At 60.1% G+C, this 26671-nt stretch overlaps 8 protein-coding genes across 8 annotated transcripts in view; 5 read left to right on the top strand and 3 right to left on the bottom strand.

Moving 5' to 3' along the window:
• Positions 1 to 26671, bottom strand: part of LOC311219722 (scale keratin-like) — a gene marked incomplete at both ends in the record, with an annotated part of 123165 nt that overhangs the window by 63314 nt on the left and 33180 nt on the right. The gene's annotated exons all lie outside the window — the stretch shown is intronic.
• LOC311219798 (feather keratin 4-like) lies at positions 620 to 1011 on the top strand (the record flags this gene model as incomplete). The annotated part of the gene is made up of 1 exon (XM_084303080.1): positions 620 to 1011. Exon 1 carries the CDS (start codon positions 646 to 648, stop codon positions 1009 to 1011), a length of 366 nt encoding a protein of 121 aa, XP_084159206.1. The 5' UTR covers positions 620 to 645.
• LOC311219757 (feather keratin 4-like) lies at positions 3173 to 3538 on the bottom strand (the record flags this gene model as incomplete). The annotated part of the gene is made up of 1 exon (XM_084303038.1): positions 3173 to 3538. The coding sequence occupies one exon, from the start codon at positions 3536 to 3538 to the stop codon at positions 3173 to 3175; it is 366 nt and encodes a 121-aa protein (XP_084159164.1).
• LOC311219807 (feather keratin 4-like) lies at positions 4702 to 5093 on the top strand (the record flags this gene model as incomplete). The annotated part of the gene is made up of 1 exon (XM_084303088.1): positions 4702 to 5093. The coding sequence occupies exon 1, from the start codon at positions 4728 to 4730 to the stop codon at positions 5091 to 5093; it is 366 nt and encodes a 121-aa protein (XP_084159214.1). The 5' UTR covers positions 4702 to 4727.
• LOC311219922 (feather keratin 4-like) lies at positions 7255 to 10958 on the bottom strand (the record flags this gene model as incomplete). The annotated part of the gene is made up of 2 exons (XM_084303279.1): positions 7255 to 7641; positions 10902 to 10958. 2 exons carry the CDS (start codon positions 10956 to 10958, stop codon positions 7255 to 7257), a joined length of 444 nt encoding a protein of 147 aa, XP_084159405.1.
• On the top strand, positions 16588 to 16979 carry LOC311219792 (feather keratin 4-like; the record flags this gene model as incomplete). The annotated part of the gene is made up of 1 exon (XM_084303074.1): positions 16588 to 16979. Exon 1 carries the CDS (start codon positions 16614 to 16616, stop codon positions 16977 to 16979), a length of 366 nt encoding a protein of 121 aa, XP_084159200.1. The 5' UTR covers positions 16588 to 16613.
• LOC311219805 (feather keratin 4-like) lies at positions 20670 to 21061 on the top strand (the record flags this gene model as incomplete). The annotated part of the gene is made up of 1 exon (XM_084303087.1): positions 20670 to 21061. The coding sequence occupies exon 1, from the start codon at positions 20696 to 20698 to the stop codon at positions 21059 to 21061; it is 366 nt and encodes a 121-aa protein (XP_084159213.1). The 5' UTR covers positions 20670 to 20695.
• LOC311219803 (feather keratin 4-like) lies at positions 24724 to 25115 on the top strand (the record flags this gene model as incomplete). The annotated part of the gene is made up of 1 exon (XM_084303085.1): positions 24724 to 25115. The coding sequence occupies exon 1, from the start codon at positions 24750 to 24752 to the stop codon at positions 25113 to 25115; it is 366 nt and encodes a 121-aa protein (XP_084159211.1). The 5' UTR covers positions 24724 to 24749.

The raw sequence follows: 26671 nt of genomic DNA, 5'->3' as shown, positions 1-26671 counted from the left end.
CTGCGTGCCTAAGAGGGCATGCAGTGTGACACGGGCGGGCTGCCAGCACCCTGCGTGCCGCAGCTCTTCCCCAGGGGCTTGGTCTCAGGGTGGCCGCGTGCGCGCTGTGGAGAGCCCCAGGGCAGAGCGGGGTCGTGGCGCTGGGCAAGGAGCAGCCACACGCCAGCGCCTCCATGACGTACGCACTGCAGTTGTTATCTCCAGAGGGGCGAGGTGACGAAACGCCAAATCAAAGGCGCTCCTCTCGGGCACTGCCTGCTCAGCACCACGCATTTGGCCCGCCAAGCGGAAAGGGGAGGGAAGCCAGCAAAGGGGCCTGTGCTGGTCCGGACAGGGGATGCTGACTCAGGGAGGGCAGGAGCAGGACAGCCTGGCCTCGGCAGGAGGGAGTGCCGCCTCTGCCCATTGGCCCAGCGGGCGCTGCGCAATGGTGGGGCCTGGATAAAAGCTCGGCCTGCGCGGGGCTCTCGCAAGCACTGCTCTGACCGCCTTCTCCTTGGGGAACAGGGTAAGTCTGCGAGCGCTTCTCCTCCTGCCGCTGGCCCCTGCCCCTGGCCCCTGCGCCTCAGCCTGGCCAGCTGCCGTCTACTGCTCCCTCGGATCGCACTCTGTGCCCTCTTGCAGAGCACCGTCCAATCCCGCAAGATGGCTTGCTACGACCTGTGCCCACCGAAAACCAGCGTCGCCGTCCCCCAGCCCATCGCTGAGAGCTGCAACGAGCTGTGCGCGCGGCAGTGCCCCGACTCGACGGCCTTCATCCAGCCGCCCCCCGTTGTCGTCACCTTCCCCGGCCCCATCCTCAGCTCCTTCCCCCAGCAAGCCGTGGTGGGCTCCTCCGGAGCACCCGCCTTTGGGGGCTCCCTGGGGCTGGGGGGCCTCTACGGCGCGGGGGCCACCCAGGGCTCAGGGGGCCTCTGCACCTTTGGCAGGCCCTACGCTTCTCCCGCCTGCAGCCCCTACCTCTTGCCGCGCTACAGCAAGAAGCTGTGGGACACCTGTGGGCCCTGCTAAAGCCATGTCCTGCCCCAGACCCCCTGCCAGCTGCCGCGACGCATGGCTGAGCTCGTGGGCACGGGGCGCTGAGGAGCGCTGAGCATCTCCAGCCCCAGCCAAGGCCTGGGCAGCTGGCTGTGCCGGCCCCTTCGGCCTCTCGCGCCCTATTCTACTCCTCCTTCCTCCATGGCCAGGGCCTTGTGCCCAGCCTGCCCTCTGCTCTCCCGCTCTCTCTTCCCCCCTCCTGCTCTCCGCAGCAGAAGCAAGACCCTTCAAGGCCTGTGGGGCCCATGGACCAAGTCCTCCCGAGCTGCAGTGCCGCACCGCCGGAACTTGTGCAACCAGAAGCCACGCTCTGGAGAAGATCCTCTGTCCCCCCGACACGCCACAGCCAGCCCCGCTGGCTCCTGCTCCAGCTCTCTGTCCACTTCTCCTGCCGTGCCGGGCACAATAAAGGTTTCCTGCATCCACTCCTCTCTCTCTTCCTCTTTCTGTGTTCCGAGGCAGGAAAGCAGCCCTGCGGGGCGTAGTGGAGGCTCCGGGGGAGGGCACTCGCTGGTGCTGGGAGGCCCAGGGCATTAGGGCGGAGAGCAGGAGAGGTGCTGGCAGTTCTGCTTTGCCTGGCCTTCTCTGCCCGGGAGCGCGACCAGCTCTGCCAAGTGGCGCTGCTCCGCAGAAGCGAGGCACCGTCTCGGGCAAGAAGCGCAGAGGAAGAGGCCGGAGAGCAGGGATGGCTGAGCGCTGCACACGGTGAGTGCAGGGCCGGTCCCTTGCTGGAGGGCAGCCTTGCAGAAATGGCCGTGGGGCTGGTGGCCGCCCAGTGGAGCAGGAGCCAGCAACGTGCCTTGGGGCCGTGAGCGCTCCCCCCTGCTCCTGCTCATTGGCAATAGGGTTAGCAGCAGCCGTAAGACGTAAGGACGCTGAGCATGGGTCGCCCCCTCCCCTTCTGTCTCCCCCTTTGTGGCCCCAGGCTGAGGTGACACCTCTTCCCAGGCAAGCCTCCTGCTGGCCCTGGGATTAAGCCCATCAGTGTTAGCACAAAGCCCACGTGCTGGATCCTTGGGTGTGGTGACGCCCGTTAAGGAAGAGGGAAGTGGCACAGCTCAGGGAACACTGGCTATAAAACGAAGCGGCAGCAAGCCCCATGTGGCACTCACGCTGGAGCTGCTGCTGGCTGGCTGGCTGGCTGGCTGGCAGGAAGAAGCCTCTGCTCCCTGGGTGCTCAGGGCTGCCTGCGGCGTTGTCTTCTTCCTTGGAGTAGAGTGAGTTCTTTCCGGTCAAGGCTGGCTCTAGCCTGTGGTGCTGGTGTGGTGGTGATTAGTAAGGATTTGGCAGAGGGTCCGCATGACTGAACCGTCTAGGAAATGCAAGAATGCTAGATAATAAGGAAGCCGAGCTGGTTCCTAGAAGTTTGGTTGGACTGCAAGCTGTGCTAATTGTATAGAAATTGCCTGCTAAAGATAAGCTCTGCTAACTGCTGGGCTGTGAGGGAAAAGCTCAGAGCTGAACGGTGCCCTGGGAGAAGTTTGGCTTGGCTCTTTGGGAGAAGCTCTTTCTTCAGCTACAGGAGTGTGTAAGCCCGGGAGCGGGCTGGGCAGAGAAGTGTTTTGGACAAGGCTTAAGCTTCGTTCAGGTGGCGCTGCGTGGAGGCGGCAGTTGGCGTGCTGCTGCTCCTGGCTCGGGGTTCCCCTCTGTTTCAGGACCTTGTGTGGAGCGTCTGGAGGCGGCCCTGCTGGAGGCGGGGAGCAGGCTGCTTCCAGGCAGGGCCCTGGGAGATGGGCTGCAGCCCTCAGTGTGGGAGGCAGGGCTGCCGGGGACTTTGTCCAGGGCGCCCCGGCTCTTTGGGGGGCTGGGAGAGCGAAGGGGCCATGTGCAGGCGGAGGGAGCCCTGGAGCCCCCGCGGGGCCTGGGAAGGAAAGGCGGAGAGGCAGGCATTGGATGCAGGCTTGCTTTATTGTCAAGGCAGGAAAGGACACAAGCACAGAGCCGCGAGCAAGGCCCAGGCAGGCCGGTGGTGCCTGGGGCTTCCAGAGAGGCGTTCTTCCTTCAGGCTTCTGCCAGGCGCTGGCCGGCCCGGGGCCAAGAAAGGGCCCTGGGGGGCAGCACCGGAGGAGTCACGTGTCTGTGAAGAGGAGGAGGAGGAAGGACGAGGAGGAGAAGAGGTGGCACGGGCGTGGCTTTAGCAGGGCCCACAGGTGTCCCACAGCTTCTTGCTGTAGCGCGGCAAGAGGTAGGGGCTGCAGGCGGGAGAAGCGTAGGGCCTGCCAAAGGTGCAGAGGCCCCCCGAGCCCTGGGTGGCCCCCGCGCCGTAGAGGCCCCCCAGCCCCAGGGAGCCCCCAAAGGCGGGTGCTCCGGAGGAGCCCACCACGGCTTGCTGGGGGAAGGAGCTGAGGATGGGGCCGGGGAAGGTGACGACAACGGGGGGCGGCTGGATGAAGGCCGTCGAGTCGGGGCACTGCCGCACGCACAGCTCGTTGCAGCTCTCAGCGATGGGCTGGGGGACGGCGACGCTGGTTTTCGGCGGGTACAGGTCGTTGCAAGCCATCTTGGTGTGAGAGAGCTGAGCCTGCAATGCAAAGCCCCCAGGGCCGGTGCTGTGAGTGAGGAGATGCCCTGGCAGAGCAGGGCCCGTGCCACAGCCAGGGGACTCCCTCCTCAGCCCGCCCCGGCTCTCCACGCCTGCTCCCTGCGTGCCCGCGGCCCTCGCCTGCCCCCACAGAGCCCCTCTGCCCACAGCGCGTCCGGCAGAGCTCTGGTGGCCAGGGAGCCCCACACTGGCCCCTGCCCGACGAGGCCCCGCCACCCACCCTTTTCCCGTGCAGAGCCAGGCAGGAGCGGCGGATGCCAGCGCTTGCCCAGGACCACGCTTTTATGGGGGCCTGCGAGTGCGGGGAGGAGCTGGCCGCGCTGGGGGCACGTGGCCCGTGGTGGCCGAGCCCCAGCCTCCTCCCTGCACGCCACGGGGCTGTTGTGCTGACGCCGGTTCCTCGCCAGCCCCCACCCGCTTCCTCAGCCCCTGCAATTACCCCGCTCGGACGCTCGCCAGCCCTCACCTAATGGGCAAATTAGCCCCGCTGCCGTCTCATCCCCTGCGTGCCTAAGAGGGCATGCAGTGTGACACGGGCGGGCTGCCAGCACCCTGCGTGCCGCAGCTCTTCCCCAGGGGCTTGGTCTCAGGGTGGCCGCGTGCGCGCTGTGGAGAGCCCCAGGGCAGAGCGGGGTCGTGGCGCTGGGCAAGGAGCAGCCACACGCCAGCGCCTCCATGACGTACGCACTGCAGTTGTTATCTCCAGAGGGGCGAGGTGACGAAACGCCAAATCAAAGGCGCTCCTCTCGGGCACTGCCTGCTCAGCACCACGCATTTGGCCCGCCAAGCGGAAAGGGGAGGGAAGCCAGCAAAGGGGCCTGTGCTGGTCCGGACAGGGGATGCTGACTCAGGGAGGGCAGGAGCAGGACAGCCTGGCCTCGGCAGGAGGGAGTGCCGCCTCTGCCCATTGGCCCAGCGGGCGCTGCGCAATGGTGGGGCCTGGATAAAAGCTCGGCCTGCGCGGGGCTCTCGCAAGCACTGCTCTGACCGCCTTCTCCTTGGGGAACAGGGTAAGTCTGCGAGCGCTTCTCCTCCTGCCGCTGGCCCCTGCCCCTGGCCCCTGCGCCTCAGCCTGGCCAGCTGCCGTCTACTGCTCCCTCGTATCGCACTCTGTGCCCTCTTGCAGAGCACCGTCCAATCCCGCAAGATGGCTTGCTACGACCTGTGCCCACCGAAAACCAGCGTCGCCGTCCCCCAGCCCATCGCTGAGAGCTGCAACGAGCTGTGCGCGCGGCAGTGCCCCGACTCGACGGCCTTCATCCAGCCGCCCCCCGTTGTCATCACCTTCCCCGGCCCCATCCTCAGCTCCTTCCCCCAGCAAGCCGTGGTGGGCTCCTCCGGAGCACCCGCCTTTGGGGGCTCCCTGGGGCTGGGGGGCCTCTACGGCGCGGGGGCCACCCAGGGCTCGGGGGGCCTCTGCACCTTTGGCAGGCCCTACGCTTCTCCCGCCTGCAGCCCTTACCTCTTGCCACGCTACAGCAAGAAGCTGTGGGACACCTGTGGGCCCTGCTAAAGCCATGTCCTGCCCCAGACCCCCTGCCAGCTGCCGCGACGCATGGCTGAGCTCGTGGGCATGGGGCGCTGAGGAGCGCTGAGCATCTCCAGCCCCAGCCAAGGCCTGGGCAGCTGTCTGTGCCGGCCCCTTCGGCCTCTCGCGCCCTATTCTACTCCTCCTTCCTCCATGGCCAGGGCCTTGCGCCCAGCCTGCCCTCTGCTCTCCCGCTCTCTCTTCCCCCCTCCTGCTCTCCGCAGCAGAAGCAAGACCCTTCAAGGCCTGTGGGGCCCATGGACCAAGTCCTCCCGAGCTGCAGTGCCGCACCGCCGGAACTTGTGCAACCAGAAGCCACGCTCTGGAGAAGATCCTCTGTCCCCCCGACACGCCACAGCCAGCCCCGCTGGCTCCTGCTCCAGCTCTCTGTCCACTTCTCCTGCCGTGCCGGGCACAATAAAGGTTTCCTGCATCCACTCCTCTCTCTCTTCCTCTTTCTGTGTTCCGAGGCAGGAAAGCAGCCCTGCGGGGCGTAGTGGAGGCTCCGGGGGAGGGCACTCGCTGGTGCTGGGAGGCCCAGGGCATTAGGGCGGAGAGCAGGAGAGGTGCTGGCAGTTCTGCTTTGCCTGGCCTTCTCTGCCCGGGAGCGCGACCAGCTCTGCCAAGTGGCGCTGCTCCGCAGAAGCGAGGCACCGTCTCGGGCAAGAAGCGCAGAGGAAGAGGCCGGAGAGCAGGGATGGCTGAGCGCTGCACACGGTGAGTGCAGGGCCGGTCCCTTGCTGGAGGGCAGCCTTGCAGAAATGGCCGTGGGGCTGGTGGCCGCCCAGTGGAGCAGGAGCCAGCAACGTGCCTTGGGGCCGTGAGCGCTCCCCCCTGCTCCTGCTCATTGGCAATAGGGTTAGCAGCAGCCGTAAGACGTAAGGACGCTGAGCATGGGTCGCCCCCTCCCCTTCTGTCTCCCCCTTTGTGGCCCCAGGCTGAGGTGACACCTCTTCCCAGGCAAGCCTCCTGCTGGCCCTGGGATTAAGCCCATCAGTGTTAGCACAAAGCCCACGTGCTGGATCCTTGGGTGTGGTGACGCCCGTTAAGGAAGAGGGAAGTGGCACAGCTCAGGGAACACTGGCTATAAAACGAAGCGGCAGCAAGCCCCATGTGGCACTCACGCTGGAGCTGCTGCTGGCTGGCTGGCTGGCTGGCTGGCAGGAAGAAGCCTCTGCTCCCTGGGTGCTCAGGGCTGCCTGCGGCGTTGTCTTCTTCCTTGGAGTAGAGTGAGTTCTTTCCGGTCAAGGCTGGCTCTAGCCTGTGGTGCTGGTGTGGTGGTGATTAGTAAGGATTTGGCAGAGGGTCCGCATGACTGAACCGTCTAGGAAATGCAAGAATGCTAGATAATAAGGAAGCCGAGCTGGTTCCTAGAAGTTTGGTTGGACTGCAAGCTGTGCTAATTGTATAGAAATTGCCTGCTAAAGATAAGCTCTGCTAACTGCTGGGCTGTGAGGGAAAAGCTCAGAGCTGAACGGTGCCCTGGGAGAAGTTTGGCTTGGCTCTTTGGGAGAAGCTCTTTCTTCAGCTACAGGAGTGTGTAAGCCCGGGAGCGGGCTGGGCAGAGAAGTGTTTTGGACAAGGCTTAAGCTTCGTTCAGGTGGCGCTGCGTGGAGGCGGCAGTTGGCGTGCTGCTGCTCCTGGCTCGGGGTTCCCCTCTGTTTCAGGACCTTGTGTGGAGCGTCTGGAGGCGGCCCTGCTGGAGGCGGGGAGCAGGCTGCTTCCAGGCAGGGCCCTGGGAGATGGGCTGCAGCCCTCAGTGTGGGAGGCAGGGCTGCCAGGGACTTTGTCCAGGGCGCCCCAGCTCTTTGGGGGGCTGGGAGAGCGAAGGGGCCATGTGCAGGCGGAGGGAGCCCTGGAGCCCCCGTGGGGCCTGGGAAGGAAAGGCGGAGAGGCAGGCATTGGATGCAGGCTTGCTTTATTGTCAAGGCAGGAAAGGACACAAGCACAGAGCCGCGAGCAAGGCCCAGGCAGGCCGGTGGTGCCTGGGGCTTCCAGAGAGGCGTTCTTCCTTCAGGCTTCTGCCAGGCGCTGGCCGGCCCGGGGCCAAGAAAGGGCCCTGGGGGGCAGCACCGGAGGAGTCACGTGTCTGTGAAGAGGAGGAGGAGGAAGGACGAGGAGGAGAAGAGGTGGCACGGGCGTGGCTTTAGCAGGGCCCACAGGTGTCCCACAGCTTCTTGCTGTAGCGCGGCAAGAGGTAGGGGCTGCAGGCGGGAGAAGCGTAGGGCCTGCCAAAGGTGCAGAGGCCCCCCGAGCCCTGGGTGGCCCCCGCGCCGTAGAGGCCCCCCAGCCCCAGGGAGCCCCCAAAGGCGGGTGCTCCGGAGGAGCCCACCACGGCTTGCTGGGGGAAGGAGCTGAGGATGGGGCCGGGGAAGGTGACGACAACGGGGGGCGGCTGGATGAAGGCCGTCGAGTCGGGGCACTGCTGCGCGCACAGCTCGTTGCAGCTCTCAGCGATGGGCTGGGGGACGGCGACGCTGGTTTTCGGCGGGTACAGGTCGTTGCAAGCCATCTTGGTGTGAGAGAGCTGAGCCTGCAATGCAAAGCCCCCAGGGCCGGTGCTGTGAGTGAGGAGATGCCCTGGCAGAGCAGGGCCCGTGCCACAGCCAGGGGACTCCCTCCTCAGCCCGCCCCGGCTCTCCACGCCTGCTCCCTGCGTGCCCGCGGCCCTCGCCTGCCCCCACAGAGCCCCTCTGCCCACAGCGCGTCCGGCAGAGCTCTGGTGGCCAGGGAGCCCCACACCGGCCCCTGCCTGACGAGGCCCCGCTGTTATAAGTTGCCCCCTTAATTAATTTTCAGAGAGCATTGCATTAATAATAGAACGGAATTTATTGAGTAAGCAACAGCAAGCAAAACAGCGCTGGGCTGCCGGGGAGTCTCGGCTCCGCCAACGGCGCGCACCTCACCTCCGCCAGGGTCCCTTTTTATATCTTGGTAATTCTGGGATTACGCAGCACATCCTGGTGTATTCTGCGACTGCGCGCACTGTTGCTAGGGGGTCGTCTCTGTCCCTCTGGTGGTCATGAAGATGAAGGCCGTAGTCTTCCTCCGCGTTGTGGCTCAACTTCTTTCTTTATTTGGTCATGTTGGCCCAGCGTGAGACAGGAAGGCAAGATGTTGATACACTAGTTTAACAACTTATCAGGAGATGGTTACATGAACTTTGCAGCAGTGGTTTTTTAACAAAAGAGGCTACTGAGATGCAGAAGGAGAGAAGGGGAGGGGGTTCTCGATTTTGTTACATTAAGCAAAAGAATTTTCATAGTGTCTAGCAAAGCATTATACAGCTCCTTACTTCAGCAGGGAGTTTTCACAACTCCCGTTCCTCAAACAGAACTCCTTGTTTTTATAATACAAAAGACAATGAACAAACATTTATTGTGTATTACAATCCCTCCTTTTTCTTTTAGTTACTCATTTTGTTCATTGAATCTCTGCAATGCCTGGCTACTAAGAACTAATGTTTCCTTGATTCCTTTGTTGGTACTTATTGGCTCGTATTTGGCATGTATGAGCATTAGATATGCCGCTTCTAAACATCCCTTTACAATCGCAATCAATTTATTAAAAATACATGGTCCAAAAGTTAGTGCTATTATTAATAACAACAAAGGTCCTGCTATTGTTGATAATAAAGTAGTAAGGCAATGTGAATAATTAAACCAAGATTCGTACCAGCTCTGTCGGGCTTCATTCTCCCGTTTCCTTTTTTCCAACCCTTCCCTGGGTCTTGCCATTGTATCTCTTACCACTCCAGTGTGATCAGCATACACACAGCATTCCTCTTTCAGGGCTGCAAACAGCCCGTCCTGTTGAAAAATACCAAATCTAATCCCCTACAATTTTCACAGAATCACAGAATTTCTAGGTTGGAAGAGACCTCAAGGTCATCGAGTCCAACCTCCAACCTAACGCTAACAGCCCTCCACTAAACCATATCCCTAAGCTCTACATCTAAACGTCTTTTGAAGACTTCCAGGGATGGTGACTCCACCACTTCCCTGGGCAGCCTGTTCCAATGTCTAACAACCCTTTCAGTGAAGAAGTTCTTCCTAACATCTAACCTAAAACTCCCCTGGCTCAACTTAAGCCCATTCCCCCTCGTCCTGTCACCAGGCACGTGGGAGAACAGACCAACCCCCACCTCGCTACAGCCTCCCTTGAGGTACCTAAAAAGAGCGATAAGGTCACCCCTGAGCCTCCTCTTCTCCAGGCTGAACAAGCCCAGCTCCCTCAGCCGCTCCTCACAGGACTTGTTCTCCAGGCCCCTCACCAGCTTCGTCGCCCTTCTCTGCACCCGCTCAAGCACCTCGATGTCCTTCTTGTAGCAAGGGGCCCAAAACTGAACACAGTACTCGAGGTGCGGCCTCACCAGAGCTGAGTACAGGGGGACGATCACCTCCCTAGCCCTGCTGGTCACGCTGTTCCTGATACAAGCCAGGATGCCGTTGGCCTTCTTGGCTACCTGAGCACACTGCTGGCTCATATTCAGCCGACTATCCACCATCACTCCCAGGTCCTTTTCTGCCTGGCAGCTCTCCAACCGTTCCTCTCCCAGCCTGTAGCTCTGCTTGGGGTTATTGCGCCCCAGGTGCAGGACCCGGCACTTGGCCTTGTTGAACTTCATGCAGTTGACCTCAGCCCATCGGTGCAGCCTATCCAGATCCTCCTGCAGAGCTTTCCTACCCTCAAGCAGATCGACACACGCACCTAACTTGGTGTCATCTGCGAACTTACTGAGGGTGCACTCGATGCCCTCGTCCAGATCATCGATGAAGATATTAAAGAGGACCGGCCCCAGATTTTGTAACACTACCTCTGAAAGTGACCTGATAGATTTTCCAGGGCCGAGATGGATTGTTCAATTTGGGTCAGGTCCTCGTCCACAGCAACGCGTAAGGAAGTAAATTCTTGATTTTGTTTAACCAATGAGGCTACCCTGGTCCCCACTCCAGCTCCTCCCAGGATTATTAGGGTGGCCAAAGTTAGAGCCGTGAATGGTTCCCGTCTTTCCAGATGATAACTTGCCACTGTGTGCTGGGTATACATACAATCCTCAGGGTGGTATAGAATCCTTGGTATAATTATCACCTGTATACAAAAATCACGAGACGCATTAAAGAGTTTTAGTGATAGACAAGGAGTTACGCCCACTCACGAACAAACCCACCTAGCGTTGTTGGCTGGGATTAGCCACTCGGTTGATTGTTTTCCATTCTCCATGGTATTACATAGGTGACACTTCCCACTAGGAACCGTGCCCACACACCTACCACCTCCAGTGACTTGTGTTAGTGTTACCCTTATGTCTTTTCCCCAACTGCAATGTAGAGGGCTGTTCTTGTTTGTGCAGGTGGGCTCCCCAGGATCCCCAATAGCATCATAATATGAAGGCCTTATACTAAAGCATAATCAACAGTGTTTTGTTACATTTGGGTTTGTTTTGCTTAATAATTGGTAGCTAGCATTCATGACCCCCCCATATGTTATTCTCAGCTATGTTATCATTCTTGGCTTTACCTGAGCTCATAGGGCTGCTGAGGGTTGCCACTGTAGTATTTTCCGCAGGCTGGATTCCCTGGACACTTTCTGACAATACCTCATTTGGTCCTACTGCCTGAGCCTATCAGCATCCTTCTTTTTATTAGTATGAGTCCTCCCCTATCTGTTCCGTGTTCGTAAAATCTGACATTTTTCCTAGTACCCAGCTAGTATCGTCCAAGTTTGTTATATTTATATATAGAACCTTGCAAATTTCTTCATTTCCGTGGAAGGTTCCTGTATACCCTATACCATGCCCTTGCCACCTGTAACGGGGATCCACTTGTCAGTTACAACCTTGCGGCCCATATCCCACTTGTAAGAATTTATTCCGACCAGCCCCGAGTGTCCAGTCCGTAGCAATGGTTTCACACCCCCAGTATGCACAACAATATGCGTTTGGATAATTACAGTACACCTTTCCCGGGTTAGAACTTGGGCAGAAATAAAATCCTGATCGGTTAAAGCATGGCTGCACTGACGCCAGGTCACATAATGTGATGCGGAAACTGGGAGCACCCGCTGTCGTTGTTTGCTGGATGATGAATTGATCCTCCCATCTGATTAAGCTCCATTTAAAAGGCTGGTGGGGATGCGCAGACCCATAGCTGACCAAAACGATGATACTGACTCCCATGTATCATAGGAGGTGGTCGGAGCCCATCTAAATTGTCGGCCCCTCAGTCCCCCACCGTTTTCACTTCTCTGCCTCACTTGTCAGTTCGGTTGCAGCGAACTACAAGGTATCGGTTCTTCTTGGCAGCAGCAGTGTTCTTCAGGGGAACCTACCAGGGAGCCTTCGAAACAGGGCCTCCTCCCCTTCCCACGATACACAGATAATATACAATACTTATCGAGTCCGTCTTAGTGTCAGCTTCAAGTCGTCAGGGCCTGGAGCTGCCTCCCATTTACCTTCCCGGACTGGTCCTTTCACACGGCTGGCATGCGTCCATTCTTTCTGCGCAGTTTGAATAGCCGTTTCTGTGGTAAGCAAAACAACAGAGGGGCCTTCCCCATAGTGGTGTTAAAAAAAGTCTCTTTCCAAGTCTTAATTAGAATTGAGGGTGATCAAGTGGCAATTCCGAGTCATAGGGCATACCATATAGCATTTCAAAAGGAGAAATTCCTATACCAGTTCTGGGCTGTGTCCATATGTTTAACAGTGCAAGGGGTAAGCATTTTACCCAAAAAGCCTTAGTTTCCATCACAAGTTTTGTTAGTTGTTTCTTAATTTCACCATTCATTCGCTCTACCTTTCCAGAAGAGGAGGGGTGCCAAGGGCTGTGAAAATCCCACTCAATCTCTAAGGCCTGCTTTAATCCTTGCAGTAAAGCTTTACACCCATTCAGTCACGTGGTCAATTAGGACAAACAAGTAACTCAGTAAAGTCTACCTGTATACTTTGGAAAGGTCAAAGCCCTGGCTCCCGTCCCCCTCTAGACAGGTTACAGAAGACCATTTTATTTACCCTTTGACATATAGTACATCCTCTGCATCTGTGCTTCCCTAAAGTATATATTCCTACACAGACATGCTTTCTTAGAACAACATCACACATTGCTTGCACCTCCCAATGACTCTTCTGATGTAAAACAGTTAATATTTGCCTCATTATCACTTTATTCAGCATTTCTCTCCCATCAGGGAGTATCGATTTTCCTTAAAATGATCCACATATTTATAACATTAATATCTCCTTGGGAGGTTGTAATTACTCCAAAATCTTTTTAGAATTTACCCAAATAGATAGGTGGCCCTGTAAACCCCTGAGGTAAAATTGTCCACCTATATTGTTGCTTCCGCCCCCATTTCAGGGTCTTTCCAGTCAGAGGTGAATATACATGTATGTTTGCTCTCAGGGCCAGAGAGCACTCCATTAATAACACTGTTATTCCAGTCTAACAATTTACTATTTGAATGCCCAATTTAATCATCAAATCCCTTCCCAACAAGTTAGTCTCTGCCTTGGATACATACAATAATTGCCCCGTGATCATTTTATCCCCTAGTCTCAGCTTGGTATCCCCCAAAAGTGGCACTATTATCCCAGTCCCTTCTACCCCCATCACATTTAGGGTTTCATTAGTTAATTTAATCCCTGATACTTTACAAGTCAGTAATGACTTAGCTGCCCCAGTGTATTGGGTTTGATGGCAAGGTTCGGGGGGGTGTGAGGGGTGTGGGGGTGCGAAACTGCAGTGGCAGCCCCCGTGAAAAAAACAAAACAAAGCAAAACAAAACAAAAACAGAAACCTCCCCGTGGTAGATAAGGGACAATTTCATCTGGCCCTAAAGGGGCCCACTGCTGCCCAGAGCCAAGCCATAGCAACACAGTCCGTGCCTCTGTGAGAGCACATCCACGAAAACAAACAAACAAACAAAGAAACAAACAAAAACCTGCTGCTCAACAGCAGTTGGGAGAGCGAGAAACCCCCCCGCAGACACCAAAGTCAGTGCAGAAGGAGGGGGGGGGAGGCGCTCCAGGCGCTGGAGCCGAAGCCCCCCTGCGGCTGCTGGAGAGGCCTCTGGTGGAGCAGGCTGTTCCCCCCTCCCCGATGCTTGGGAAACTGAACAAACACCACAGCAAATATGCAAATATACCAAAACTTCTAGACTGTTACTTAGATAATGCCTACATCACCTTTCCCTGCTCATTCAACTTCGAATACCTTTAACACTTTCAACAAACCTTTTAACACTTCCTTTATCTTTCTCTAGCCTTTACTTTTCTAATGCCGACATCAAAGGCTCAGTCAGGGGCCAACTTAATTCCATACCTTTTCCCTCCAAGATGCTGAAACAACATCAATATACAACATTTCATCCTGTTTTCCTTCTCTCCACAAAAACATTGACTGTAATATGGTGTTATAATTAGTAGTTCCATTTAGGGGCCACTCCGCTCCATCCTCTAGTTTATAAAGTGGCCACCACTGATTACAATATTTGATAAGAGTTCTTTTACTTTCTGTACCCTCTCACCCCACTATATCCCTCCAATGTGTTAGTATACATCCTAGGAGGCTTTTCCTCGGGATTTCTTTGCTTTGAACTTTTCCTATTCTAATCTACAGTGGTTAATATTCCACCGTTTTCCTAGAAGCTCTTTACTAGTCAATCCCAATCCCTCCAAAATCCACAATATACAGATACACAAGTAAAAACAGACCACTGTAAATTAACTGCCTGTAGACAATTACACTGGGGACATTTAAACCTGATGAGCCGATAATATGCCTGGGCAAATTTTGTTCCCTTAGACATACACCTCAATGGCAGTTCTTATATTTACATATTAACATATTAACATATGTATAAAAGAACACTTTAACAAAAATGCCCGGGCTTTTATATATACGATATACAATGTACAGTTATTATTCCAGTTAGAATTATTCCTCAGCAGCTGCAAACATTATGCCAGTTGCCATTAAAGCTCGCTTACCCTCCTCCTGTCTCTTTCTTAAAATCTCAGACGTCCCCGGAGTTAATGGGGACTGCCACATATTCCTAGTCACTGGTCCCTGAGTGCTAGAATCAGAGTTGCTATCAGAGTCTCCCCGGGGTTGCAGATTAGGAAGCCCGGGAGTCGGAGAGGCTGCAGGTGGGGGTGGTGGAATATAGGGAGGCAGTGGGGCTGGAATCTCTAATTCTTGGTTTATCTTGTGCCTCCCATCCCCTCCTTTTTCTTTTAGAGGATATAAATTGGCTCGAGTTTCCGAGCTGATCCACAAATGTGCATATTCACTTTCTTCCAAACTAAAAGGTTCTTTTGAGTTTACATAAATATTTAGGGCCTGGCAAACCCAATCTTCAAAGGGCCCAAATACAGGCCAGTAAAGGTGGTCTCCTCAAATCTGTTTACCACCCCAAACTTCAACACAGTAATGTATAATTTTTACTTTATTCCTTCCCCGCCTAAAAGGGGAATCCTGCCAATTTTTAATCATTAATCCAGGGGTAACCTAACATCACACATTACCCCACCCATGGGACCAGAAGGCTTACTCTTCTTCTGTCCCATCTTCCGGAGCGCCTTCACACACACACGCATGAATCGCTTCCCCCTTTTCGTGGCCCAGTCCCTCGCGGGATGTGGGAACCGCACTACCGAGGGGTCCACACTCGCTTCGTCCGCAATTGGACGTCTCACAGCGACACGCTCCAGGATACCCAACCCCAACCGAACGGATCACCGGCCTATACTTACTCACTCCTGAGTCTTCGTTCGGTCTTCGTGCACAAAGATTACTAGGGGCTGCCGGCTTTATTTGCTTGCTGCCGAATTTAGGGTTCGTCGGTGAAGGATTTGAATGAAAGCAGTCCTAGCGAAGGCCGCTGAAATCAGCGGGGCGCCCCCTCCGAAGGTCTTTCAATCAGATTGCCTTCATCCGAGTCACGGTGTTATAAGTTGCCCCCTTAATTAATTTTCAGAGAGCATTGCATTAATAATAGAAAGGAATTTATTGAGTAAGCAACAGCAAGCAAAACAGCGCTGGGCGGCCGGGGAGTCTCGGCTCCGCCAACGGCGCGCACCTCACCTCCGCCAGGGTCCCTTTTTATATCTTGGTAAATCTGGGATTACACAGCACATCCTGGTGTATTCTGCGACTGCGCGCACTGTTGCTAGGGGGTCGTCTCTGTCCCTCTGGTGGTCGTGAAGATGAAGGCCGTAGTCTTCCTCCGCGTTGTGGCTCAACTTCTTTCTTTATTTGGTCATGTTGGCCCAGCGTGAGACAGGAAGGCAAGATGTTGATACACTAGTTTAACAACTTATCAGGAGATGGTTACATGAACTTTGCAGCAGTGGTTTTTTAACAAAAGAGGCTACTGAGATGCAGAAGGAGAGAAGGGGAGGGGGTTCTCGATTTTGTTACATTAAGCAAAAGAATTTTCATAGTGTCTAGCAAAGCATTATACAGCTCCTTACTTCAGCAGGGAGTTTTCACAACTCCCGTTCCTCAAACAGAACTCCTTGTTTTTATAATACAAAAGACAATGAACAAACATTTATTGTGTATTACACCTGCCGCCCACCCTTTTCCCGTGCAGAGCCAGGCAGGAGCGGCGGATGCCAGCGCTTGCCCAGGACCACGCTTTTATGGGGGCTGGCGAGTGCGGGGAGGAGCTGGCCGCGCTGGGGGCACGTGGCCCGTGGTGGCCGAGCCCCAGCCTCCTCCCTGCACGCCACGGGGCTGTTGTGCTGACGCCGGTTCCTCGCCAGCCCCCACCCGCTCCCTCAGCCCCTGCAATTACCCCGCTCGGACGCTCGCCAGCCCTCACCTAATGGGCAAATTAGCCCCGCTGCCGTCTCATCCCCTGCGTGCCTAAGAGGGCATGCAGTGTGACACGGGCGGGCTGCCAGCACCCTGCGTGCCGCAGCTCTTCCCCAGGGGCTTGGTCTCAGGGTGGCCGCGTGCGCGCTGTGGAGAGCCCCAGGGCAGAGCGGGGTCGTGGCGCTGGGCAAGGAGCAGCCACACGCCAGCGCCTCCATGACGTACGCACTGCAGTTGTTATCTCCAGAGGGGCGAGGTGACGAAACGCCAAATCAAAGGCGCTCCTCTCGGGCACTGCCTGCTCAGCACCACGCATTTGGCTCGCCAAGCGGAAAGGGGAGGGAAGCCAGCAAAGGGGCCTGTGCTGGTCCGGACAGGGGATGCTGACTCAGGGAGGGCAGGAGCAGGACAGCCTGGCCTCGGCAGGAGGGAGTGCCGCCTCTGCTCATTGGCCCAGCGGGCGCTGCGCAATGGTGGGGCCTGGATAAAAGCTCGGCCTGCGCGGGGCTCTCACAAGCACTGCTCTGACCGCCTTCTCCTTGGGGAACAGGGTAAGTCTGCGAGCGCTTCTCCTCCTGCCGCTGGCCCCTGCCCCTGGCCCCTGCGCCTCAGCCTGGCCAGCTGCCGTCTACTGCTCCCTCGGATCGCACTCTGTGCCCTCTTGCAGAGCACCGTCCAATCCCGCAAGATGGCTTGCTACGACCTGTGCCCACCGAAAACCAGCGTCGCCGTCCCCCAGCCCATCGCTGAGAGCTGCAACGAGCTGTGCGCGCGGCAGTGCCCCGACTCGACGGCCTTCATCCAGCCGCCTCCCGTTGTCGTCACCTTCCCCGGCCCCATCCTCAGCTCCTTCCCCCAGCAAGCCGTGGTGGGCTCCTCCGGAGCACCCGCCTTTGGGGGCTCCCTGGGGCTGGGGGGCCTCTACGGCGCGGGGGCCACCCAGGGCTCGGGGGGCCTCTGCACCTTTGGCAGGCCCTACGCTTCTCCCGCCTGCAGCCCCTACCTCTTGCCGCGCTACAGCAAGAAGCTGTGGGACACCTGTGGGCCCTGCTAAAGCCATGTCCTGCCCCAGACCCCCTGCCAGCTGCCGCGACGCATGGCTGAGCTCGTGGGCACGGGGCGCTGAGGAGCGCTGAGCATCTCCAGCCCCAGCCAAGGCCTGGGCAGCTGGCTGTGCCGGCCCCTTCGGCCTCTCGCGCCCTATTCTACTCCTCCTTCCTCCATGGCCAGGGCCTTGCGCCCAGCCTGCCCTCTGCTCTCCCGCTCTCTCTTCCCCCCTCCTGCTCTCCGCAGCAGAAGCAAGACCCTTCAAGGCCTGTGGGGCCCATGGACCAAGTCCTCCCGAGCTGCAGTGCCGCACCGCCGGAGCTTGCGCAACCAGAAGCCACGCTCTGGAGAAGATCCTCTGTCCCCCCGACACGCCACAGCCAGCCCCGCTGGCTCCTGCTCCAGCTCTCTGTCCACTTCTCCTGCCGTGCCGGGCACAATAAAGGTTTCCTTCATCCACTCCTCTCTCTCTTCCTCTTTCTGTGTTCCGAGGCAGGAAAGCAGCCCTGCGGGGCGTAGTGGAGGCTCCGGGGGAGGGCACTCGCTGGTGCTGGGAGGCCCAGGGCATTAGGGCAGAGAGCAGGAGAGGTGCTGGCAGTTCTGCTTTGCCTGGCCTTCTCCGCCCGGGAGCGCGACCAGCTCTGCCAAGTGGCGCTGCTCCGCAGAAGCGAGGCACCGTCTCGGGCAAGAAGCGCAGAGGAAGAGGCCGGAGAGCAGGGATGGCTGAGCGCTGCACACGGTGAGTGCAGGGCCGGTCCCTTGCTGGAGGGCAGCCTTGCAGAAATGGCCGTGGGGCTGGTGGCCGCCCAGTGGAGCAGGAGCCAGCAACGTGCCTTGGGGCCGTGAGCGCTCCCCCCTGCTCCTGCTCATTGGCAATAGGGTTAGCAGCAGCCGTAAGACGTAAGGACGCTGAGCATGGGTCGCCCCCTCCCCTTCTGTCTCCCCCTTTGTGGCCCCAGGCTGAGGTGACACCTCTTCCCAGGCAAGCCTCCTGCTGGCCCTGGGATTAAGCCCATCAGTGTTAGCACAAAGCCCACGTGCTGGATCCTTGGGTGTGGTGACGCCCGTTAAGGAAGAGGGAAGTGGCACAGCTCAGGGAACACTGGCTATAAAACGAAGCGGCAGCAAGCCCCATGTGGCACTCACGCTGGAGCTGCTGCTGGCTGGCTGGCTGGCTGGCTGGCAGGAAGAAGCCTCTGCTCCCTGGGTGCTCAGGGCTGCCTGCGGCGTTGTCTTCTTCCTTGGAGTAGAGTGAGTTCTTTCCGGTCAAGGCTGGCTCTAGCCTGTGGTGCTGGTGTGGTGGTGATTAGTAAGGATTTGGCAGAGGGTCCGCATGACTGAACCGTCTAGGAAATGCAAGAATGCTAGATAATAAGGAAGCCGAGCTGGTTCCTAGAAGTTTGGTTGGACTGCAAGCTGTGCTAATTGTATAGAAATTGCCTGCTAAAGATAAGCTCTGCTAACTGCTGGGCTGTGAGGGAAAAGCTCAGAGCTGAACGGTGCCCTGGGAGAAGTTTGGCTTGGCTCTTTGGGAGAAGCTCTTTCTTCAGCTACAGGAGTGTGTAAGCCCGGGAGCGGGCTGGGCAGAGAAGTGTTTTGGACAAGGCTTAAGCTTCGTTCAGGTGGCGCTGCGTGGAGGCGGCAGTTGGCGTGCTGCTGCTCCTGGCTCGGGGTTCCCCTCTGTTTCAGGACCTTGTGTGGAGCGTCTGGAGGTGGCCCTGCTGGAGGCGGGGAGCAGGCTGCTTCCAGGCAGGGCCCTGGGAGATGGGCTGCAGCCCTCAGTGTGGGAGGCAGGGCTGCCGGGGACTTTGTCCAGGGCGCCCCGGCTCTTTGGGGGGCTGGGAGAGCGAAGGGGCCATGTGCAGGCGGAGGGAGCCCTGGAGCCCCCGCGGGGCCTGGGAAGGAAAGGCGGAGAGGCAGGCATTGGATGCAGGCTTGCTTTATTGTCAAGGCAGGAAAGGACACAAGCACAGAGCCGCGAGCAAGGCCCAGGCAGGCCGGTGGTGCCTGGGGCTTCCAGAGAGGCGTTCTTCCTTCAGGCTTCTGCCAGGCGCTGGCCGGCCCGGGGCCAAGAAAGGGCCCTGGGGGGCAGCACCGGAGGAGTCACGTGTCTGTGAAGAGGAGGAGGAGGAAGGACGAGGAGGAGAAGAGGTGGCACGGGCGTGGCTTTAGCAGGGCCCACAGGTGTCCCACAGCTTCTTGCTGTAGCGCGGCAAGAGGTAGGGGCTGCAGGCGGGAGAAGCGTAGGGCCTGCCAAAGGTGCAGAGGCCCCCCGAGCCCTGGGTGGCCCCCGCGCCGTAGAGGCCCCCCAGCCCCAGGGAGCCCCCAAAGGCGGGTGCTCCGGAGGAGCCCACCACGGCTTGCTGGGGGAAGGAGCTGAGGATGGGGCCGGGGAAGGTGGCGACAACGGGGGGCGGCTGGATGAAGGCCGTCGAGTCGGGGCACTGCCGCGCGCACAGCTCGTTGCAGCTCTCAGCGATGGGCTGGGGGACGGCGACGCTGGTTTTCGGCGGGTACAGGTCGTTGCAAGCCATCTTGGTGTGAGAGAGCTGAGCCTGCAATGCAAAGCCCCCAGGGCCGGTGCTGTGAGTGAGGAGATGCCCTGGCAGAGCAGGGCCCGTGCCACAGCCAGGGGACTCCCTCCTCAGCCCGCCCCGGCTCTCCATGCCTGCTCCCTGCATGCCCGCGGCCCTCGTCTGCCCCCACAGAGCCCCTCTGCCCACAGCGCGTCCGGCAGAGCTCTGGTGGCCAGGGAGCCCCACACCGGCCCCTGCCCGACGAGGCCCCGCCACCCACCCTTTTCCCGTGCAGAGCCAGGCAGGAGCGGCGGATGCCAGCGCTTGCCCAGGACCACGCTTTTATGGGGGCCTGCGAGTGCGGGGAGGAGCTGGCCGCGCTGGGGGCACGTGGCCCGTGGTGGCCGAGCCCCAGCCTCCTCCCTGCACGCCACGGGGCTGTTGTGCTGACGCCGGTTCCTCGCCAGCCCCCACCCGCTCCCTCAGCCCCTGCAATTACCCCGCTCGGACGCTCGCCAGCCCTCACCTAATGGGCAAATTAGCCCCGCTGCCGTCTCATCCCCTGCGTGCCTAAGAGGGCATGCAGTGTGACACGGGCGGGCTGCCAGCACCCTGCGTGCCGCAGCTCTTCCCCAGGGGCTTGGTCTCAGGGTGGCCGCGTGCGCGCTGTGGAGAGCCCCAGGGCAGAGCGGGGTCGTGGCGCTGGGCAAGGAGCAGCCACACGCCAGCGCCTCCATGACGTACGCACTGCAGTTGTTATCTCCAGAGGGGCGAGGTGACGAAACGCCAAATCAAAGGCGCTCCTCTCGGGCACTGCCTGCTCAGCACCACGCATTTGGCCCGCCAAGCGGAAAGGGGAGGGAAGCCAGCAAAGGGGCCTGTGCTGGTCCGGACAGGGGATGCTGACTCAGGGAGGGCAGGAGCAGGACAGCCTGGCCTCGGCAGGAGGGAGTGCCGCCTCTGCCCATTGGCCCAGCGGGCGCTGCGCAATGGTGGGGCCTGGATAAAAGCTCGGCCTGCGCGGGGCTCTCGCAAGCACTGCTCTGACCGCCTTCTCCTTGGGGAACAGGGTAAGTCTGCGAGCGCTTCTCCTCCTGCCGCTGGCCCCTGCCCCTGGCCCCTGCGCCTCAGCCTGGCCAGCTGCCGTCTACTGCTCCCTCGTATCGCACTCTGTGCCCTCTTGCAGAGCACCGTCCAATCCCGCAAGATGGCTTGCTACGACCTGTGCCCACCGAAAACCAGCGTCGCCGTCCCCCAGCCCATCGCTGAGAGCTGCAACGAGCTGTGCGCGCGGCAGTGCCCCGACTCGACGGCCTTCATCCAGCCGCCCCCCGTTGTCGTCACCTTCCCCGGCCCCATCCTCAGCTCCTTCCCCCAGCAAGCCGTGGTGGGCTCCTCCGGAGCACCCGCCTTTGGGGGCTCCCTGGGGCTGGGGGGCCTCTACGGCGCGGGGGCCACCCAGGGCTCAGGGGGCCTCTGCACCTTTGGCAGGCCCTACGCTTCTCCCGCCTGCAGCCCCTACCTCTTGCCACGCTACAGCAAGAAGCTGTGGGACACCTGTGGGCCCTGCTAAAGCCATGTCCTGCCCCAGACCCCCTGCCAGCTGCCGCGACGCATGGCTGAGCTCGTGGGCACGGGGCGCTGAGGAGCGCTGAGCATCTCCAGCCCCAGCCAAGGCCTGGGCAGCTGGCTGTGCCGGCCCCTTCGGCCTCTCGCGCCCTATTCTACTCCTCCTTCCTCCATGGCCAGGGCCTTGCGCCCAGCCTGCCCTCTGCTCTCCCGCTCTCTCTTCCCCCCTCCTGCTCTCCGCAGCAGAAGCAAGACCCTTCAAGGCCTGTGGGGCCCATGGACCAAGTCCTCCCGAGCTGCAGTGCCGCACCGCCGGAGCTTGCGCAACCAGAAGCCACGCTCTGGAGAAGATCCTCTGTCCCCCCGACACGCCACAGCCAGCCCCGCTGGCTCCTGCTCCAGCTCTCTGTCCACTTCTCCTGCCGTGCCGGGCACAATAAAGGTTTCCTTCATCCACTCCTCTCTCTCTTCCTCTTTCTGTGTTCCGAGGCAGGAAAGCAGCCCTGCGGGGCGTAGTGGAGGCTCCGGGGGAGGGCACTCGCTGGTGCTGGGAGGCCCAGGGCATTAGGGCAGAGAGCAGGAGAGGTGCTGGCAGTTCTGCTTTGCCTGGCCTTCTCCGCCCGGGAGCGCGACCAGCTCTGCCAAGTGGCGCTGCTCCGCAGAAGCGAGGCACCGTCTCGGGCAAGAAGCGCAGAGGAAGAGGCCGGAGAGCAGGGATGGCTGAGCGCTGCACACGGTGAGTGCAGGGCCGGTCCCTTGCTGGAGGGCAGCCTTGCAGAAATGGCCGTGGGGCTGGTGGCCGCCCAGTGGAGCAGGAGCCAGCAACGTGCCTTGGGGCCGTGAGCGCTCCCCCCTGCTCCTGCTCATTGGCAATAGGGTTAGCAGCAGCCGTAAGACGTAAGGACGCTGAGCATGGGTCGCCCCCTCCCCTTCTGTCTCCCCCTTTGTGGCCCCAGGCTGAGGTGACACCTCTTCCCAGGCAAGCCTCCTGCTGGCCCTGGGATTAAGCCCATCAGTGTTAGCACAAAGCCCACGTGCTGGATCCTTGGGTGTGGTGACGCCCGTTAAGGAAGAGGGAAGTGGCACAGCTCAGGGAACACTGGCTATAAAACGAAGCGGCAGCAAGCCCCATGTGGCACTCACGCTGGAGCTGCTGCTGGCTGGCTGGCTGGCTGGCTGGCAGGAAGAAGCCTCTGCTCCCTGGGTGCTCAGGGCTGCCTGCGGCGTTGTCTTCTTCCTTGGAGTAGAGTGAGTTCTTTCCGGTCAAGGCTGGCTCTAGCCTGTGGTGCTGGTGTGGTGGTGATTAGTAAGGATTTGGCAGAGGGTCCGCATGACTGAACCGTCTAGGAAATGCAAGAATGCTAGATAATAAGGAAGCCGAGCTGGTTCCTAGAAGTTTGGTTGGACTGCAAGCTGTGCTAATTGTATAGAAATTGCCTGCTAAAGATAAGCTCTGCTAACTGCTGGGCTGTGAGGGAAAAGCTCAGAGCTGAACGGTGCCCTGGGAGAAGTTTGGCTTGGCTCTTTGGGAGAAGCTCTTTCTTCAGCTACAGGAGTGTGTAAGCCCGGGAGCGGGCTGGGCAGAGAAGTGTTTTGGACAAGGCTTAAGCTTCGTTCAGGTGGCGCTGCGTGGAGGCGGCAGTTGGCGTGCTGCTGCTCCTGGCTCGGGGTTCCCCTCTGTTTCAGGACCTTGTGTGGAGCGTCTGGAGGCGGCCCTGCTGGAGGCGGGGAGCAGGCTGCTTCCAGGCAGGGCCCTGGGAGATGGGCTGCAGCCCTCAGTGTGGGAGGCAGGGCTGCCGGGGACTTTGTCCAGGGCGCCCCGGCTCTTTGGGGGGCTGGGAGAGCGAAGGGGCCATGTGCAGGCGGAGGGAGCCCTGGAGCCCCCGCGGGGCCTGGGAAGGAAAGGCGGAGAGGCAGGCATTGGATGCAGGCTTGCTTTATTGTCAAGGCAGGAAAGGACACAAGCACAGAGCCGCGAGCAAGGCTCAGGCAGGCCGGTGGTGCCTGGGGCTTCCAGAGAGGCGTTCTTCCTTCAGGCTTCTGCCAGGCGCTGGCCGGCCCGGGGCCAAGAAAGGGCCCTGGGGGGCAGCACCGGAGGAGTCACGTGTCTGTGAAGAGGAGGAGGAGGAAGGACGAGGAGGAGAAGAGGTGGCACGGGCGTGGCTTTAGCAGGGCCCACAGGTGTCCCACAGCTTCTTGCTGTAGCGCGGCAAGAGGTAGGGGCTGCAGGCGGGAGAAGCGTAGGGCCTGCCAAAGGTGCAGAGGCCCCCCGAGCCCTGGGTGGCCCCCGCGCCGTAGAGGCCCCCCAGCCCCAGGGAGCCCCCAAAGGCGGGTGCTCCGGAGGAGCCCACCACGGCTTGCTGGGGGAAGGAGCTGAGGATGGGGCCGGGGAAGGTGACGACAACAGGGGGCGGCTGGATGAAGGCCGTCGAGTCGGGGCACTGCTGCGCGCACAGCTCGTTGCAGCTCTCAGCGATGGGCTGGGGGACGGCGACGCTGGTTTTCGGCGGGTACAGGTCGTTGCAAGCCATCTTGGTGTGAGAGAGCTGAGCCTGCAATGCAAAGCCCCCAGGGCCGGTGCTGTGAGTGAGGAGATGCCCTGGCAGAGCAGGGCCCGTGCCACAGCCAGGGGACTCCCTCCTCAGCCCGCCCCGGCTCTCCTCGCCTGCCCCCACAGAGCCCCTCTGCCCACAGCGCGTCCGGCAGAGCTCTGGTGGCCAGGGAGCCCCACACCGGCCCCTGCCCGACGAGGCCCCGCCACCCACCCTTTTCCCGTGCAGAGCCAGGCAGGAGCGGCGGATGCCAGCGCTTGCCCAGGACCACGCTTTTATGGGGACTGGCAAGTGCGGGGAGGAGCTGGCCGCGCTGGGGGCACGTGGCCCGTGGTGGCCGAGCCCCAGCCTCCTCCCTGCACGCCACGGGGCTGTTGTGCTGACGCCGGTTCCTCGCCAGCCCCCACCCGCTCCCTCAGCCCCTGCAATTACCCCGCTCGGACGCTCGCCAGCCCTCACCTAATGGGCAAATTAGCCCCGCTGCCGTCTCATCCCCTGCGTGCCTAAGAGGGCATGCAGTGTGACACGGGCGGGCTGCCAGCACCCTGCGTGCCGCAGCTCTTCCCCAGGGGCTTGGTCTCAGGGTGGCCGCGTGCGCGCTGTGGAGAGCCCCAGGGCAGAGCGGGGTCGTGGCGCTGGGCAAGGAGCAGCCACACGCCAGCGCCTCCATGACGTACGCACTGCAGTTGTTATCTCCAGAGGGGCGAGGTGACGAAACGCCAAATCAAAGGCGCTCCTCTCGGGCACTGCCTGCTCAGCACCACGCATTTGGCCCGCCAAGCGGAAAGGGGAGGGAAGCCAGCAAAGGGGCCTGTGCTGGTCCGGACAGGGGATGCTGACTCAGGGAGGGCAGGAGCAGGACAGCCTGGCCTCGGCAGGAGGGAGTGCCACCTCTGCCCATTGGCCCAGCGGGCGCTGCGCAATGGTGGGGCCTGGATAAAAGCTCGGCCTGCGCGGGGCTCTCGCAAGCACTGCTCTGACCGCCTTCTCCTTGGGGAACAGGGTAAGTCTGCGAGCGCTTCTCCTCCTGCCGCTGGCCCCTGCCCCTGGCCCCTGCGCCTCAGCCTGGCCAGCTGCCGTCTACTGCTCCCTCGGATCGCACTCTGTGCCCTCTTGCAGAGCACCGTCCAATCCCGCAAGATGGCTTGCTACGACCTGTGCCCACCGAAAACCAGCGTCGCCGTCCCCCAGCCCATCGCTGAGAGCTGCAACGAGCTGTGCGCGCGGCAGTGCCCCGACTCGACGGCCTTCATCCAGCCGCCTCCCGTTGTCGTCACCTTTCCCGGCCCCATCCTCAGCTCCTTCCCCCAGCAAGCCGTGGTGGGCTCCTCCGGAGCACCCGCCTTTGGGGGCTCCCTGGGGCTGGGGGGCCTCTACGGCGCGGGGGCCACCCAGGGCTCGGGGGGCCTCTGCACCTTTGGCAGGCCCTACGCTTCTCCCGCCTGCAGCCCCTACCTCTTGCCGCGCTACAGCAAGAAGCTGTGGGACACCTGTGGGCCCTGCTAAAGCCATGTCCTGCCCCAGACCCCCTGCCAGCTGCCGCGACGCATGGCTGAGCTCGTGGGCACGGGGCGCTGAGGAGCGCTGAGCATCTCCAGCCCCAGCCAAGGCCTGGGCAGCTGGCTGTGCCGGCCCCTTCGGCCTCTCGCGCCCTATTCTACTCCTCCTTCCTCCATGGCCAGGGCCTTGCGCCCAGCCTGCCCTCTGCTCTCCCGCTCTCTCTTCCCCCCTCCTGCTCTCCGCAGCAGAAGCAAGACCCTTCAAGGCCTGTGGGGCCCATGGACCAAGTCCTCCCGAGCTGCAGTGCCGCACCGCCGGAGCTTGCGCAACCAGAAGCCACGCTCTGGAGAAGATCCTCTGTCCCCCCCGACACGCCACAGCCAGCCCCGCTGGCTCCTGCTCCAGCTCTCTGTCCACTTCTCCTGCCGTGCCGGGCACAATAAAGGTTTCCTGCATCCACTCCTCTCTCTCTTCCTCTTTCTGTGTTCTGAGGCAGGAAAGCAGCCCTGCGGGGCGTAGTGGAGGCTCCGGGGGAGGGCACTCGCTGGTGCTGGGAGGCCCAGGGCATTAGGGCGGAGAGCAGGAGAGGTGCTGGCAGTTCTGCTTTGCCTGGCCTTCTCCGCCCGGGAGCGCGACCAGCTCTGCCAAGTGGCGCTGCTCCGCAGAAGCGAGGCACCGTCTCGGGCAAGAAGCGCAGAGGAAGAGGCCGGAGAGCAGGGATGGCTGAGCGCTGCACACGGTGAGTGCAGGGCCGGTCCCTTGCTGGAGGGCAGCCTTGCAGAAATGGCCGTGGGGCTGGTGGCCGCCCAGTGGAGCAGGAGCCAGCAACGTGCCTTGGGGCCGTGAGCGCTCCCCCCTGCTCCTGCTCATTGGCAATAGGGTTAGCAGCAGCCGTAAGACGTAAGGACGCTGAGCATGGGTCGCCCCCTCCCCTTCTGTCTCCCCCTTTGTGGCCCCAGGCTGAGGTGACACCTCTTCCCAGGCAAGCCTCCTGCTGGCCCTGGGATTAAGCCCATCAGTGTTAGCACAAAGCCCACGTGCTGGATCCTTGGGTGTGGTGACGCCCGTTAAGGAAGAGGGAAGTGGCACAGCTCAGGGAACACTGGCTATAAAACGAAGCGGCAGCAAGCCCCATGTGGCACTCACGCTGGAGCTGCTGCTGGCTGGCTGGCTGGCTGGCTGGCAGGAAGAAGCCTCTGCTCCCTGGGTGCTCAGGGCTGCCTGCGGCGTTGTCTTCTTCCTTGGAGTAGAGTGAGTTCTTTCCGGTCAAGGCTGGCTCTAGCCTGTGGTGCTGGTGTGGTGGTGATTAGTAAGGATTTGGCAGAGGGTCCGCATGACTGAACCGTCTAGGAAATGCAAGAATGCTAGATAATAAGGAAGCCGAGCTGGTTCCTAGAAGTTTGGTTGGACTGCAAGCTGTGCTAATTGTATAGAAATTGCCTGCTAAAGATAAGCTCTGCTAACTGCTGGGCTGTGAGGGAAAAGCTCAGAGCTGAACGGTGCCCTGGGAGAAGTTTGGCTTGGCTCTTTGGGAGAAGCTCTTTCTTCAGCTACAGGAGTGT

The sequence above is a fragment of the Netta rufina genome (assembly GCF_964035555.1).
Source record: "Netta rufina genome assembly, chromosome: 29".
Classification (NCBI taxonomy): domain Eukaryota; kingdom Metazoa; phylum Chordata; class Aves; order Anseriformes; family Anatidae; genus Netta; species Netta rufina.
The sequence above is the reverse complement of the archived record's forward strand: the minus strand, read 5'-3'. Positions and strand labels throughout refer to the sequence as shown.